Source organism: Melanotaenia boesemani, chromosome 1, assembly GCF_017639745.1.
Source record: "Melanotaenia boesemani isolate fMelBoe1 chromosome 1, fMelBoe1.pri, whole genome shotgun sequence".
Taxonomy (NCBI): Eukaryota; Metazoa; Chordata; class Actinopteri; order Atheriniformes; family Melanotaeniidae; genus Melanotaenia; species Melanotaenia boesemani.
Genome location: NC_055682.1, coordinates 42,854,995 through 42,870,867, shown reverse-complemented (window position 1 = coordinate 42,870,867; position 15,873 = coordinate 42,854,995). Strand labels below are relative to the sequence as shown.

At 42.5% G+C, this 15,873-nt stretch overlaps 2 protein-coding genes and 1 long non-coding RNA gene across 6 annotated transcripts in view; 2 read left to right on the top strand and 1 right to left on the bottom strand.

Annotated features, from left to right (window-relative positions):
• Positions 1-15,873, top strand: part of ano1a (anoctamin 1, calcium activated chloride channel a) — a 146,897-nt gene that overhangs the window by 109,145 nt on the left and 21,879 nt on the right. The gene's annotated exons all lie outside the window — the stretch shown is intronic.
• On the top strand, positions 2,290-8,124 carry LOC121642605. The gene is made up of 12 exons (XM_041989403.1): positions 2,290-2,382; positions 2,803-2,880; positions 2,965-3,036; positions 3,133-3,686; positions 3,809-4,091; positions 4,252-4,485; positions 4,911-5,002; positions 5,095-5,199; positions 5,279-5,469; positions 5,558-5,722; positions 5,833-6,073; positions 7,547-8,124. Exons 4-11 carry the CDS (start codon positions 3,600-3,602, stop codon positions 6,059-6,061), a joined length of 1,386 nt encoding a protein of 461 aa, XP_041845337.1. The 5' UTR covers positions 2,290-2,382; positions 2,803-2,880; positions 2,965-3,036; positions 3,133-3,599; the 3' UTR covers positions 6,062-6,073; positions 7,547-8,124.
• LOC121644061 lies at positions 6,277-6,982 on the bottom strand. The gene is made up of 3 exons (XR_006011223.1): positions 6,913-6,982; positions 6,335-6,343; positions 6,277-6,300 (listed from the first exon to the last, which is right to left on the bottom strand). It is a non-coding gene; the product is annotated as an uncharacterized LOC121644061 (long non-coding RNA).

The following is a 15,873-nucleotide window of genomic DNA, read 5'->3' as shown; positions in this document are numbered from 1 at the left end:
CCTCTGGAACAACCCTGACATCCTGCAAAACAAAAAGCTTATCAATTTTACTCAATGGAAAAATAAAGGAATAAAACAGAACATATAATAGAAAATGGAAACTTCTTGTCATTTAATATTCTCACTTCACAATATGGAATCAGTAGCAAAACATTTTTAGAATATCACCAGCTTAAATCTATTATATGTAAAAAATATACCATTAATCAATTAAAGGCAGAATCTGTAGGATTTTCAATATAAATTCATGTAAAAAATAACAAATACCATAATTAAAAAGTTTAAAAACATGCCATTTACCATCAATTCATATGTGATATTTTATTAAATTACAAAGTTATTGGTCCTTTTTAAACTTTTTACGGTTGGTAAAAGTTGTAGTACCTTTTTTCCACCAGTAGAGTGAGTATAAGACAATTTATAGCAGAGCAGCTCGAATCTACAGCTCAGAAGCGATTCCTACATTAGTTGAGAGAAGGGGAGGAGAGGCGGAGCTTCGCACTGTGGCAGCGTTTCAACTGAATTGCCTCACCAATCTTCACGTGAATTTGTGAGAGCAGAGCTTCCAGAGAAGTTTAGACAAATCCACCTTGGCTTGTCTATTTGATATAAAGCATGGATGAAACCACTTCAAAGCGACCAATATCACTGCCAGGGGTAACTTCTGGTAAGAAGAAAAAAGTACGCTACGAGTCACAGAAGCTATATGACCAGAAGCGTGGGAAAACTAGAATAAATATCGGCGTCGCCTTCACGCGCTGGAGACAGCTTGTAACAACAAAGGACTGAAGTCTGGTGCAGAGTTGGCAACGTTTCTTCTTGACCGGTAAGTATGAACTTTCACACAGTTAGCAGTTAGCTGTAACCAAGAGGTCGTAATTACAATGGTGCGATGCTAAGTTTTATGGTTAATGGGTCCTCCTCGGTTGTATAGCCTGCTGTTACGTTGTTCTGTGAGTACAAACGTTATATTGTCCCTCAACTTGTAGATAAACGGTGATATGACCATTAGCCGCCGTGTTAGGCGTTGTCATGACTACAAAAGTAGTTCTCCTACAACGAAGAAAGACGATGACATGTAACAATGTGTGACCATGGACCAACAATTTATTGTGTGCGCCTGTCTGTATATTCATTTTTTTTTATTATTCCCTCCTTACCCAAGCTCAGAGTATAAAAACACATTGATAAAAAGCCAAGAGAAGCGGGTAGGGGGAGGGGGTCTAAGAGCCCGCACATTCGACATCTCATATGGTGAAGAACGACACAGACCAGAAGCAAGGAAACAGAAACTGATTGTAAAACGTGGTATATGTTGGACTTTATACATTTAATTTCTTCATTAATGTAATATTTTTTCAATATGTCAGAAAAAAATGAAGCAGAAAATCTGGATAAGAGGCGAAGATGTTTGTACTGCTGCTGTCCCCGGTCTGTGTCACGTGACCTGCACTGGCCGCGAACAGGTCTCTGGCAGAAGTTCAGCAGTGGCTAACCGGTTTGATAAAAGCATGAATACATCCAACACCACGCAGGTCTGGAATAAATGTAATAAAACCCACAAATAAGAAACCTGGATCTATTTTAAGCTGTAATACAACTCAGACATTATTACAATGACGGCAGATTCCGCTAGTGCACTTTGGCGTGATGGACATGATGTTCTCTACTAACACTGGAGATGCACCTTGATGGCCCGCTACTGTTTCAATATTCCTGGGAGAGTGTAAAAAAACGCTTTGGCTGGTTGAAGTGTTTTCCGACGCGCTCTCTATCAGCTGACGGAAGTGTGGTCATCTGTGTGTGCGCGTATCATGCGTGTGGCATCAGGGTGGAACTTAGAGCGACAGAGAGCATCTATCACATGCCGTCAATGTTTTGATCATAACAGCGTCTGTGTTTTATTATGAAAAGACTTTTTTTTTCACTGTATGAACACACATCCTTTTCCTTCTCTGGATACATCCTGAGTAAAGTTTGGTTTGGTCTGTGTATCTCACTTCCCTAAATGCTTAGTGCAAAGCATCACACGTGAGGTCACAGGCTCAGCAGGTATGTCCTAGCTACATTCATACTGCACGTCTTCACACTCACATCTACTTATGGCAGAAATGAGATTTGCTTGCTTGGTTGTTATTTCTAAACGGAATTGACATTGAGACATCTGCTAACTTGCACTGTTATCTGCAGTATGTCACTTTTTTGTGAAGTGCAGAAACATTCTATCTACGACAATCAATTTTAGTCAGTCATTTCTGTTTCTTATTTTTTTTCCTTTTTTTTTATAAGATTTGAAAAAGGTCCTCAAACATCAACGCCAATGAAGAGAGGTGTTTGGCACACAGACACCATATCAAGCATTGGATCAAGTGATACAGATGAGTAAGTGTAACACAAGATGTATATCATCTTCATATATTTTGAATTTACCAGGATGTTTTCACCCCTGTCTATCTGTTTGTGAAATTAATTTCTCCATTAATACTGGGCATATACCGATGAATCATTGCATGTAGGTAGACACTGACCTAAAATGGAAGAGATAAGAGTTTGCAGCTAATGTGTCACCAGGCTGCAAACATGTTATCACACCACACCCTTGCTAAGTTCTATCTATCTATCTATCTATCTCTCTATCTCTCTATCTCTCTCTCTCTCTCTCTCTCTCTCTCTCTCTCTTTTGTGAAGTGAAATATTCCATCAGTCGCTTTTCAAAGTCTTGATATTATGTGAATTGTAAGTTGTTATAGGTGCACACACTGTTTATAAACTGTATCATAATTGCATTTTTTAATTCCTAAGGCAAGGAGACAAGGCAACATCGGAACTTGCTGAAGCAGACACAACAAAGCCTCGTGGATTGGCTGAACTTGAATGGAGGTAAAGTCTAGTCAATGGCAGTTGAACCAAATACTCCCCTTGATGATTTCTCATTTATAATGATGTTATTTATGTTTTCTCAAGCCTAACTGAGATGAGCATTGATGATGAACAACATGTTGATGAAGGAGCCATCAATGATCTGAGAAATAGCATGTGAGTATGAATTTGGTATTTTTCTTCATTGTGGGGAATTGTAACGTGTGCTAGTAATTACATTGTGTTTTCTGAATGTTTTGTGAATCTCATTAGAATTGACTGGGCTGGTGACGCTCCACTTGAAAGGCCTATACAAAGGGAGGAAATGGACGTCGGAGATGAAGAGGATATGCCCTCACTTTCTATCAAATGTGTTTTCCATGCCACCATGCAACTATGGCTTTTAACGTGGTCGAAATTAGATGATTGAAATGTATTGGCAATCACAACATTGACAGATATGTTGTCTTTCCTCCAACAGATTCGGAGGCACTTTGAATCAGGTTCCATCCCTCGACAAACTTCCAGTAATTGGTTTGGATGAGACGGTGCATGACTTTATCCCAGAACTGGATCCTGTTCCAGAGACATGCACATACAGTGACTCGGCATGTGATCTCAGGCTCCCCCAAGTAAAGACGGCAGAACATATTGTAGGAGCTAAAGCGTCCATCATTTATGAGGAATGCTTGAGGCACCTGGCTTCCTTTGTAACTTTGCCAGTTCAAAAGTGTGCCAAAATGAAAGAGACAGGTGAAGTATGTCAGCAGTTCCCACCATACAGAGTCCACATCAAAGATAGAGGCACAGCAAGTGTTTTAGAATGGGTGAGGGATTCCTATTATACACAAGATTGATAATTGATTCGCTGTCGAAAGTGAAAAAAACCTTCCAAAGATTGGTATAAGATTATTGTCTTATATTGAAATTATTTTTTTGTCTTTGTAAGATCTGTGCCGATGGACATCTTGTGTGGCAATGGGTTTCACAGCCTGTAATGAAATTTGGGATGCAGGCTGGTGACTTCATGCTTTCAACAAACATCTTGTTGTCTGGAAACAATTACAACAAAGTAGCACTACTCTTCAAGTTCATGAACATGGGAATGGTTGGAAGAGGAACGTTCTTTTCCATCCAAGACACATACTGTGTCGACACAGTTAAAAGTTACTGGATGCAGAAAAGGGCTGAAGCCATAGCTAAACTGCAGAGAAAAGATGTTGTGCTCCTTGGTAAGAAATGCCTATTCTTGACATCTAAATGACTTCTTCTTTGTTTGTTTGTTTGTTTATATATATATATATATATATATATATATATATATATATATATATATATTTATAATTTGTTTTATTTATTTTTTTGGTTGTCTAACTTCTCCTACATTTCTAGCTGACGGGAGGAATGACACTCCAGGACATTGTGCACAATACTGCAGTTACACTGCAATGGAGAATGATACACGGGAGATCATCAGTGTTGTAACTGTAGATAAGAGACAAACCGACAGAAGATCAACTGTTACGGAAAAGGAGGCCTTCATTCGAACAGTTGATCAGCTTATGGCTGAGGTGAAGCTGGTGGAAATCTGTACAGATGCCCACTCACAGATTAGTGCTGTCATGGGTGAGTTTGCAGCAACATCTGTACATTCAGGTTCACATTAATTTATTTATTCCACAAAGAATAATTCACTTTGTAGGAGGTATTTGAACTGTTGCCCTGTGGTTAGGCGCACCAGATCCCTCCAGACCAAAACCAGCATACACTGGAACATTTTCTTTCCCACCGCCGTCGCTACTGGACAGTTGATATACCTCTTTCACTGCTCGCACTGCAATATTGCACTGCCTGTTCTCACATTGTACATAGCTCCATGTGTGTGTGCAAACTCACTATGCCAAAATAAAACATGATTCTGAAACATAACCAGCACACAAAATTCTGACGCAGAAGCAACACAACTACATTCTCCAACACTCAGCTCTTGCATATATCTAGGCTTATGTTGGGCTACAATAATGTGTCTTTCTTTGTGTACTGCATTACAGATCCTGAAAAGGGGAGGTATAAGGGACAAGGAATAAATCACAGTCTTGACATGTGGCATGGAGCTAAAAACCTGGCCAAAAAAATCGCTGCAGTTAGTAATAAAAAGTGATATTGCATCAGATGAACAAGATTATGTATAGGTGTGTTACCAGGATTCATTTGACCTGCACTGTTTTCATTCAGACTGCCAAGATAAAGGAACAGTCGGCTCTACTACTATGGCTAAAGGACATTGTAAATCACTTTTGGTGGTGTTGCAAAAAAGCAGAAAACTTTGAAGAGTTCTTGGTAAGTGTCACATTAGAAAATAAAAGGTAATTTACTATTATATTGAATGGATTAAAAAAATTTTTTTTTTTATATATAGATACTGTGGGTTGGAATAATCCACCACGTATGCAATGAGCATGAGTGGGCAACTGGCCAGTGTCAACATGGTCTAATAGAGGAAGCCCAAAAGGAGTGGATAGAGAAAGAGTCAAAGGCTCATGAGGCGCTTGTGGATATAGTTCTGAAGAAGCGGTGGCTGAAGGATATCCATAAGTACTTGCGTTTTAGGTAGGTTTCTGTGTTTTAAAATTTAATATCTCAGTACTTTGTATGTATGTGTGTATCTCTTTTTTAAATTTTTTTTTAACTTCAATAGATCTACAGCTGACTTGGAGAGTTTTCACAACCACGTCCTCATGTATGCAAGCAAGCGTTTTGCTTTCACTCCTCCAGTCTATGAAGCCCGTGTTATTCTGGCTGCTCTGGACTACAACTTCCATCTTGGTCGGCCAACAAGACAGAGAGCAGACGGCTCCAACATGTAAGCAGCACAATTACTGACATTGTCTGTGATGGAAACATCAACCAAAATTCTTTCATAAAGAAAGAAATATTTTAGTAATAGTAATCAGCATATTTTCTGTGTAACAGGTACACACGGATTTTCAGAAAAAATGCAAAACCTTATAGCGTTTATGCATTGAAGACACCAAAAACATATGGCTACATTCAAGCGCTGCAGACTGAGGTGGTGAAGTGTAGATTGGAAGCAGATAAAGGCATGCCAAGAACACGGACACTGAGGCCAGATGATCCACGCAAGCTCGGTCGACTTCCGCCTGTACCTCCCCATCCGTTGAACTTGTACAAACACAAGTGAAAAGGGGCCTCGGTAATAACATTTTACTTTTACCTACATTGTCTGAATTATAAAACAGTATACAGCTTAGACCAGTCATGGGCATGTGCTACATGAAATTATATACATCTTTTTGTTTTGTTATACACATGGCAAAGTAAATGACAACATTTGTGCCATTAGAGGTATTAATTCACCCAACATTAGGAGAAACCAGTGGAAAACATTAGCAAATGCACCAATGTTGAAATTAAACATTACTTATGCACCAAATGCTGATTCCTTACTTTTCACAAATTGAAACTAAAATGTTCTGGTATTTAAAAATGAAAGCCAACATCTTAATTTGCATGAGTCTTAAGTTTCCACTTGCTTGTTATTGTCATTTATTTTCCGTAAGTAAAAACTGTAGAAATCTATTTAATGTGAATTGGCCGAAATGTTGTCAGTAGTTTGAAGCAAAAACCCCAAAACATCTTACAATTGTCAACTCATAATTTTAAATAGCAAAACCAAAGAAATTGAAAGAGAGAAACTGATGTAATTTCTTTCAGATGATATATGTCAGGTCACATTCAACCAAAAACTTGTTCAGAACTTGCAGATCTCCAAAAGTCATATAAATAAAGCTTCAGTGCAGGTAACTTTCAAGGTGGCAAAGAGAAACTCCCTGTCCTGGATGTGGCCACAAGCTATTCAAGCGGCACTACAGTAGGACTGTCACAAAGGCGCTCATTGATATCCTTACCTTTGAACTCCTACGATTCCCCACAATTACCTCGGCAACACCTCAGCAGCCACATAGCCAATCACGGTAGACCTCCCCCACCCCCAGTCCTCTATCCTTCTTCACTCTCACTCCTGTTATGCACTTAAGTTTTCTCAAGCTGATGAGAAGAGAGTACTCTGGACCATTTTAGGGACACTTTCATGTCCATTTACTCTAATGCAGTGGTGCCCAAGTCCGGTCCTCGAGATCTACCATCCTGCAACTTTTAGATGCGACCCTTCCCCAACACGCTTGAATCAAATGTCATTCAGCTCTGCAGAGGCCTGGTAACGAGCCAGTCATTTGATTCAGGTGTGTTGGAGAAGGGTTGCATCTAAAAGCTGCAGGATGGTAGCTCTCGAGGACCGGACTTGGGCACCCCGGCTCTAATGTGTGCTCTGCGTCCTGTTGGAATAAATCACTGCCGTGTCAAACACGGCTGTCTTTATTACTTCTGAGTCAATCACGGATGGATACTCGTAAATAAATATTCTTGATAAACATCCTTGGCCTGTTAATCTGACTAGACAACCTGTGGCAATTGTCACCATCACACCAACAAAAATAAAAGTACAATAATCCCCCACCAAATCTTTTCAACACTAAATTGTGAATTTACATTGACATTATTTCAAAATGATGAGTTAACTTTTTGCAACTAAAGACTCAAATATACAAGGCACAGTGTGTCTGATACACTGCTTTGCTAAACTTTGTTAAACTGTTTTGTTCATCAGGTCCAGAATTCAACACCAATCCTCCTTCTGTATAAGGATGTTGTCAGACCTACGATGACGACCAACACAGAGTAGAAAGCAGTCTGCAGATGCAGAATCTACATCATAGCAGATACTGACGAGCTCCTGCTCCATTCCTCCTCTCTGATGAACAAGACTCGGAGTCCCACACTTGATTCAGGACCTCATCTGCCAACCCAGAGGAAGTATTCCAGCCTTTTCCCTCCGAGGACCATGCTCTCACGTGTGGAGATGATTCTCATCCCAGCAACTTCACACTAGACTGATCTGCTCCAGTGACAGCAGAAGGTCATGGCCAAGGTCTCCAAAAAGCAAACATCTGATGCTTAGGTCACAAAATCTGCCCCCTCATCCCCATTACTGCATCTAATAATTATTTCCATCACTGTAATGAACAAAAAAAGTGAAAAATGTGAAAGTGAAAATGTGTATTCAGTCAGTGGTGTTTGCCACAGATAAAACATCGTCAAGAAGGATTGAATATCTGTTGTACCATCAAACTTTCACATCCTTTGTATGGATATATGGCTTTTTTTTTTGTAGATAGGCTTTGGTCTATGGGGTTTTTGTTGTGTATATACTGTGTATTGCTGCTGTTACATCAGTTACATTTATCTATTTTTTGCAGTTAAATTGTAATAAACATTTGTCTTGTTCCTTTGCAGTCACATCCCACTGTACAATTATTTATATTATTACGGGATTGAAATAACGAGGTAACACATGTAAATCTGAGTTTATTTTAATCAAGAAGGTATGGATAAAAACAAACTATCCCAAATTAAGTTATATAACTATACATAAATGAAAAACAAAATACAAAGTTAAGTGAACAGAAATTATACAATAATTATGTACAATCTATAAAATTTCACAGATTTGTTATTATTAATTTGCAGTTTACCTAAAAACACAATCATATGCCAGGAACAAAACCGGTGTACTGTCTGTGTGGATCAGGAAACTTTTCTCTAATAGCCCACACACAACAACTGGGGATGACACGCCGATTTCCTGCTCCCAGGGAGCCGAGCTTCCATAATATGAAATGCCTATAGGCGGCATACCGGTACTGCCTGTTGTCATCACCTGGCTCTGTTGCATGGCCAAGTGCTGTCACATCCTCTCGATAATGCCTATGTATCCTAAGATATCCTTCATCAAGGCAATATTGGGTAAAATGTGGTAGCTTGCTGATGCAGTTAGCTGGTGTCTGACCACAGCAGATCCTCTCCCTGTCGGTTGGCATCTCCCTGCATAACCCACAAGTACACCAGGGTATTCCTGGGACTCCAGCTGCCTCTGAGACGCTTGAATTGCTCTGTTGCAATAGAAGATCAAAAATCAGGCCTGGTTGCCTTTTGACGAGCTGTGATGCAAGCCTTCTTAGGTCCTCAGCAGTCATGTCATCAAGAAGTCTCTGCAAGGTATAAAAAAAGATTAGTTATACAAGTGGAGCCTAATTTTATTTATTAATGGAAAACAAAGTGTAAAGCCAAGTAAAAGATTTGATTTATTAGTGAAGGCCTGTGTCTCCCTATTCTGTATAGAGATAAATTTTAAATATTACTATAGTATCTGATTAAATGGTTTGACTGTCAAAGCAAAAAGTTCAAATACTAAGAATAAGTACATCCATAAATTACACATAAAAACGCATTTACGTTGCAACAAGAAATAATACATTAAACATATGTAGCATTATTAGTTATTGCAATATTTGTGAAAATATGGACTTTTTTTAAGTGTATTTTTTATCAGTGATAGCTTGACAAACCATTGAACATGAAGCTGCATCCTGCATTTTACCTGTGTGGCAGCCAAACGGTCACGGTGATACTGTTCAACTCTGTCCGAGTGCTCAGCGCTGGAAGCTGCAGCTCGTGTTCCTCGGCCTCTGCCTCGTACCCTGAACCCTCTTGCTCGTCCTCTCGACCGTCCACCGGACCTGCCTCGGCTCAAACGCTGCAGACTTTGTGACACATCGTCCTCGTCACTCTGAAAACACAAGTGCACAGACTGACATGTCTATAACATTCAAACCTGCAAATTCTGCATCGTGTTATCGTGTCACTCTCTGTTAGTCTAAGTCAGTCTAATATTAGCTGAATATTTGCAAACATAACGTTATAATTAACCTAGCAACTACATAGCTAATCACATAGCTTTGCCTCATTTACTAGCATTGTTTATTCCATAATGCTACATTGCAATTTTAACATGTACTACTTCGCAAACAACATAATAAATTACAATTTTCAGCGTGAGGCAGAACTTGTTTAAACAGTTACTTACTGGTTCACTTGGAGTTGAAAAACTGGATGCCATCTCAGCTCCTAAATAAGTCTTGTGGACGGTGGAGATGAAAGTGGCGCTGCTGTGTGAATTGGGGGTGGGAGGGGTGAGGAGTATTGCTCATTACTGCCACCCTGTGGTGGTTTGTGGAGGTGACGGAGTTGTGTTTTTTTTTATTACTGCCACCTGGTGTTGGAAAGAATTGCCTTGAAATCCTACAAATTCTGCCTTTAAACTTACAGCTACCTATTAGGGTGGCAGAATTCATGAATCTCAATGCCCCAAAGCTATTATCAAAAACATATAGACTATTATCTAAACTAGAAGACTCAATCTGTCTTCCAACTTCAAAATGGGAGGGTGACTTATCCAGTAACTTTAATAAAGATAAATGGTCACAAATATGTTTAAACACCTTTAAAATGACTAAGAATTCAAATATGCAACTAATACAATTCAAAACTCTGCATAGAACTCATTATACAGGACAAAGGATGTTCAGGATGGGTCTGTCACAATCAAACATCTGCACACACTGCAATGAAAACACACCAGACAACTATCTCCATGCCTTGTGGTCCTGCACACCTGTCCGCAGGTTCTGGCTTCAGGTATGTGTGGACATGTCAACATGGTTTAAATGTAATATTCCTACAATCCCCGCACTATGTCTACTAGGTGACTTGGGTGACATTAATATGGCAATTAACTCTGCACACATGATACGCACAGCATTATGCATCGCTAAGAAAACTATCCTTGTGAACTGGAAAAACAAAAATAATCTGTGTATTCAGCAGTTTAGGAATCTCTTAGTTGACCACATCAGTAGTGAGACAATGTCTGCCTCCTTAAAGAACTATTTGGCTGAATCTCATTCCTTCTGGTCCCCTGTGCTTAGTTCCATCACTTAGTGTAGGTGGAGGACTGTGACCTCGTTGCTATGGGGGTTTGAGAAATGGCCGGGAGTGACTGGTGGTTGCGGGTTCTTTGTGGTTGCCCGTGGTGCGGGACCGGGCTGCTCTGCGGTGGGGGTGGCTCTGGATCTGGCCCCGTCGGGGGCTGTGGGGGCCAGCGGTTGGAGTCGCCTCGTGGCGGGGGGTGAGGCCACTGGTGGTGCCTGGGTTGGTGGGTGTCGGTCCTGGGCCGGGTGGCCGGGCTATTCCGGGGCGGGCTGGGCGGGGGTTCTGGGCTCTGGTGCCCGGGGGTGGTCCTCCTCCCTCCAGGGTGGTGGGCTCTGTATGTGCCAGGGGTCTGGGCCTGCCCGGATGTGCTGCCGTGGTGTGGGTTGGTGCATGCCCTGGTGTCTGGCTGACACCCTGGGACCCAGAGTATGGCCCGGGGGCAGGGGGGGTGTGGGGGTTTGAAGGAGGGCTGAGTGGGATTCAGGGGATTATAGGGGGAGGTGCTGGGGTGTGAGACAGGGATGCTTGTATATTGTGTGTGTGTGTCTATACTTTGGATGATGTTTGTGTGGATGGGGGGGTATGTTTGTGTGCGTGCGTATGCATGTGTTCGGATGAGTGGGGGTGTGCCTGGGGCGTGAGAGTGGGAGGGTTGGATGCTGTGTGAGTGTTTATATTTTTTGGGTGGGGCTGAGAGGGCATATATGAGTTAGGATGAGCGGGAGTGTGCAAGGAAATAGGTGTGTGCATGTGTTTCTGTGTGTGGTTGGGGCGGGGTTAAGTGCACTTTTGGGGGGGACCTGGGCGGGCCTGGGGGTGGTGGGCAGTGGGTCTGCCGCTGTCCCCATCCTCTCATTCCCCGTTAGGGGTGTGGGAGGGTGGGTACTTTCTGGGGTGGGTGACGGCTCTCTGGCTGCGGTCCCTGGATGGCCCGGTCGTGGGGGGCGGCCTCTCCTGGCCTGTCTTGCCCTGGGGGGCCTCCTGGGGAGCAGGGGTGCCTAATGCCACTAAAGGCTCATCATTCCCTCTGGACGTACATCCCCGGATCCCTCTTACTTCCCGCTCTCTCTGTCACACACACACACGTAGGGAGTTGGGAGGCGTGGAGCCATGCGGGGTGGAACAGAGGAGACCATTCAGTGGTCTCCTTGGATGCACCCTGTGGCGACTCGCCTCTCAGTTTTAATTGCACCAAGACACCAAAACACAAGAAACACAACACACAAACAACACCTGGGGGGCATGGCATGCGGTGCATGTCGGGCGGCTCCCGGCTCATTGCAGTCACTGCCCCTCAATTTTAATTGCACACAACACACACTACATAAACAGTCAGGAGCGGGGAGGGAGAGGGTATTGGGGACCTCTCACACCTCTGCTCCCCCTGTGTGTGGCTGGGGGCGGGCGGGGGGGGGGTGGTTGCCCTGGGGCCGGGTCCCTGGGTGGCTGCGCTGGTGGACTGCTGGCTCTGTGGGGGTTGGGTCAAGGGTGGGGTGCTTGGGGCTCGCTGTCCGCTGGTCCGACTGGGGTGTCCCCCACGGGGCATGGTGGGTGGGTTGTGTGTGGCGTGACTGTGTGGTGGTGAGTGATTGTGGGTGTGGCGCGGGGGAGGGTGTGAGTGTGGGGTTATATGGGGTGCAGATTGAAGTAGGTGGGGAGTGGGGGAAGGGGACCGATAGCACCCTGGTTCCCGGGGTGTGCGGCTGGAACATCGGGGTGTGTGCTGGCCTACGCCAGATGGCTGTCTGGGGGGGCCTGGTCCTCCTAGGCATGTTGCGGGCCCTCTGCCTTTGGGGGGTGGGGCGGCCGCCTCTGGGCTCCTGGGGCCCTGGGCCCTTCACTTGGGCTGCCCTGGGTGGCCGGTCCCTGCCGGGGCCGGCGGCTGCTGATCTTGGCCGACTGGGGCCTGTGCCCCGGGACTGTGGGGGGCTCTTGCTGGGGCTCTCCTCTGCCGCCCTTCGGGTGGGGCTGGAGTCGTCTTTGTGGTGGGGTGGCTTGGGTTGGTGCTCCGGGTCTGCTGCTGAGGGCCCGGCCCAGGCCCTGGTCTGCCTCACTCACCACTCTTCATCACTGATCACTCCTTGTTTCTCATGCTTGTTTCTCATGCTCTGCATGCTGACACAGTCACTGAGTTGTCTAGTGGGTTTTTAATACTAAGCGATAATTATTAATTTTTTTTTTTTTTTTTTTTGTATTTTTACTGTGAGTTAGTATCTGGTCGCTGTTATGTCTTTTTGATTTGGTTATTATTTAAAAACTCTTAATGACTGGCAGCCCTGTTTTTTCTGTGTGTGTGTGTGTGTTTCTGCTTTGTAAAAGTTGTAGGAAATTTTCTGGTGTGTTCATGTACAGGTGTAACAGCTTGTTGTCTGGTGATGGTGTGGATTGAAGGGTCGTTTCCTTCTGTCTGTGATCGTTTTGTCTCCTTTCTTCTTTCCCTTTTGCTCTTTTCGCTATTTTCCATCTTTTTCTGTCCCCTCCAGTCAGGTCCAGCAAGATTACATAGATTCCGTGATTCAAAGTAAATAAATAAATAAATTAATCACATTATCAAGAGGAGCCTTACCCATAGGCCTCCCCTTGGCAGAGCAAATTTGTTCAGCACGATACAGCAAACAGATTATCATTTTGCTGCTATGATGATGGACAGGACAAGTTAAAAAAATAAATAAATAATCGATCACCAACTCATGCATAGGACCTGTTGGAGTGGGAATGTAACCAGGAGGAACCTAATAGGTCTGGAGGGGCAACTATTAACCCTTCATGATTTCGCCATAAACTGGTGGTGAGAAACAGTTGACTGGAGGCCATGGTGCAGACTGAGGTGGTTGGAACTGTACTTTATCCGGCTGCCACTGTGGTGATGGTTGATTTGATGAGGGCAGGCTCTGGATAACCACTGCTTGTGTTTTCTCCTTCTTTTTCGAATCCACCAGCTGTATTTGATTCAGTTTCCTGAGAGTCTCTTGGTCTTGCTCTTTTTGATCGTGCTCCTTCTTCCTGAAAAGTTCCACTTGGTGAGCAATGTGGTCTGTATAAACTGCTTTGGTCATGCTGCCAAGACCGACCACTTCTGCGAGCTTGCTTCTCACTGGTTGAGGCAGCCCCTTCTGAATCTTGGCCCGCAGAATCGATTGTTCCATTTGGTTCAGATCTGGATCATTTCCTGTTACATCTCTCCATGTTTGATGAGCTCTAGAGACATAGGATCTTGGATTTTCCTCCTGGCCCAATGGCTCAATAAAAATGTTGTCAGGGTGGACATTTGTCGGAAATGTCTCTTTTAGAGCTCTCCATGCTCTGCCTCGATTTTTGGCAAACAGTTCTGGGTCGTATACAGACGTCCCCACATAACGACCAAGTCCCTCTTTCTGCAGAATGTCGTCCATAGCAGGAACTCCTAAGATGTTAGCCAAAAGTCGTTTGACATCTCCGGTAGCCAGCTGTAAGTAGTCACCAGCACTTAAACTGTTTTGATTACCTCTGGATTAAGTGTCCCCTCGATCGGCCATGGGCGGTCGATGCTTGGCCAGCGCCAGTTCCACTTTTTTGAAATCTTGGCTATACCTTTAATAAGAGGGTTGCTCTGCTGGACTAAATCAACTGGAGTAATTACAGCTGAAGTTCTGTCATCTTTCTCTGACATGATGCCAACTTTCTATAATTTTCTATTTTATGAGTTAAAAGGAAATGTCTAAAAAGTAGTATATCCAATACCGTGTTATTACACTCAGTTTCTTTTTGTTTGTGTTGTTTTTATTTTTATTTATTTATTTAGTTATTTATTTATTTATTTCACTTTCACAAACCTGCAAAACAAATTTACCAACTTCAGAGGAAACCAAAAAGCCTTTACTTATTAACAAAACAAAATCACATCAAAAACCGCATTGTAATATCAGTAAACCATTCTTTCAATAGTCCATTTAAACCTTCGCTGATTTATCGCTTTAAAACGAATAAATGAAGAATGAAATATTTTACCAGTCAATCAGTAGCCAAACTTTTCTGTCGGAGTAAATATACCATGTACTCTCTGATATGTGTCTTCTAGTATGTATATGCACCACTAAAGTGTGTTAAGTTCACTTGAGTTTTAACAAAAAATAAGAAAAACAAAGATACCATGTTTGTATGTATTGAAACAACTATGCATTGATATATATAAAGCAGATGACAAGATGTTTGTGGATAAAATGCACTCTAGACTTGAGCAGTTCAGGGGAGATGTGTCATCCGGCTCAGATGGGTGACTGCCACACCCTTGAGGCCTCGGAGAGCCTGGTCGGTTCAGCTCTGGTCCGACTCTCGATCCAAATAAATCATATAAAGAAAACAAACAAAAATTCAGTATGCCATACTTCAAAACAATTTATAAATGTAACAACACAAAGCTTATTAAAGGCTAAAGGAGAAGTTAACTTAATCTCCCTCCCTTTTCTCTCTCTCTCTTTTTTTTTTATTAATAAACCAATTTTAGGCTTTGTTGGCCTCTTCAAAGAAAAAGGAAAAATGACAAGAAATATAAGGCTTTATTTTCCCATAGTTTAAATCTAAAAACAGAAAAAGGTGAAAAAATAAAAATAGTAATGGGTCTGCTACCCCTCAGCTGCTCATGGCAGAGAAAGAGATAAACTTCTTTAAAAAAGAGGCCTATCTTCTGCCTCGAGGAAAAAGGGTCAGAGGTGACAGACCTTCCCGTAGTGTAACTGATAATTCTATAAGCATCCCGGAGCCGGGTGAGCTTAGATAAACAATATGCTTCCACTCTACCACTTAAAGAGAGCAGCTGTGACAGCTGTAAAAATAGTAAATGTGACTACCCTAAGAAAAAACAGTCTAACAGTCGTCTCTTAAAATCTCCTGTACCCCTTAAGTATACTTCTAAATCCTTTTATAGAACTAATGCACTGTCTTACCAATACTTCCACTAATGAGATCATAACAATAATCCACACATTTACATAAAATAATAAAGACTAAACATTGTCTAAGCAAACATGTAAAGCAGAAAATCAGCTACAGGCATTAAATCACATCAGCAGAGCGCTCACACACCCAGACAGACACGCGTGCTGACTCCAAAAGCTGTCTTCACTGCAC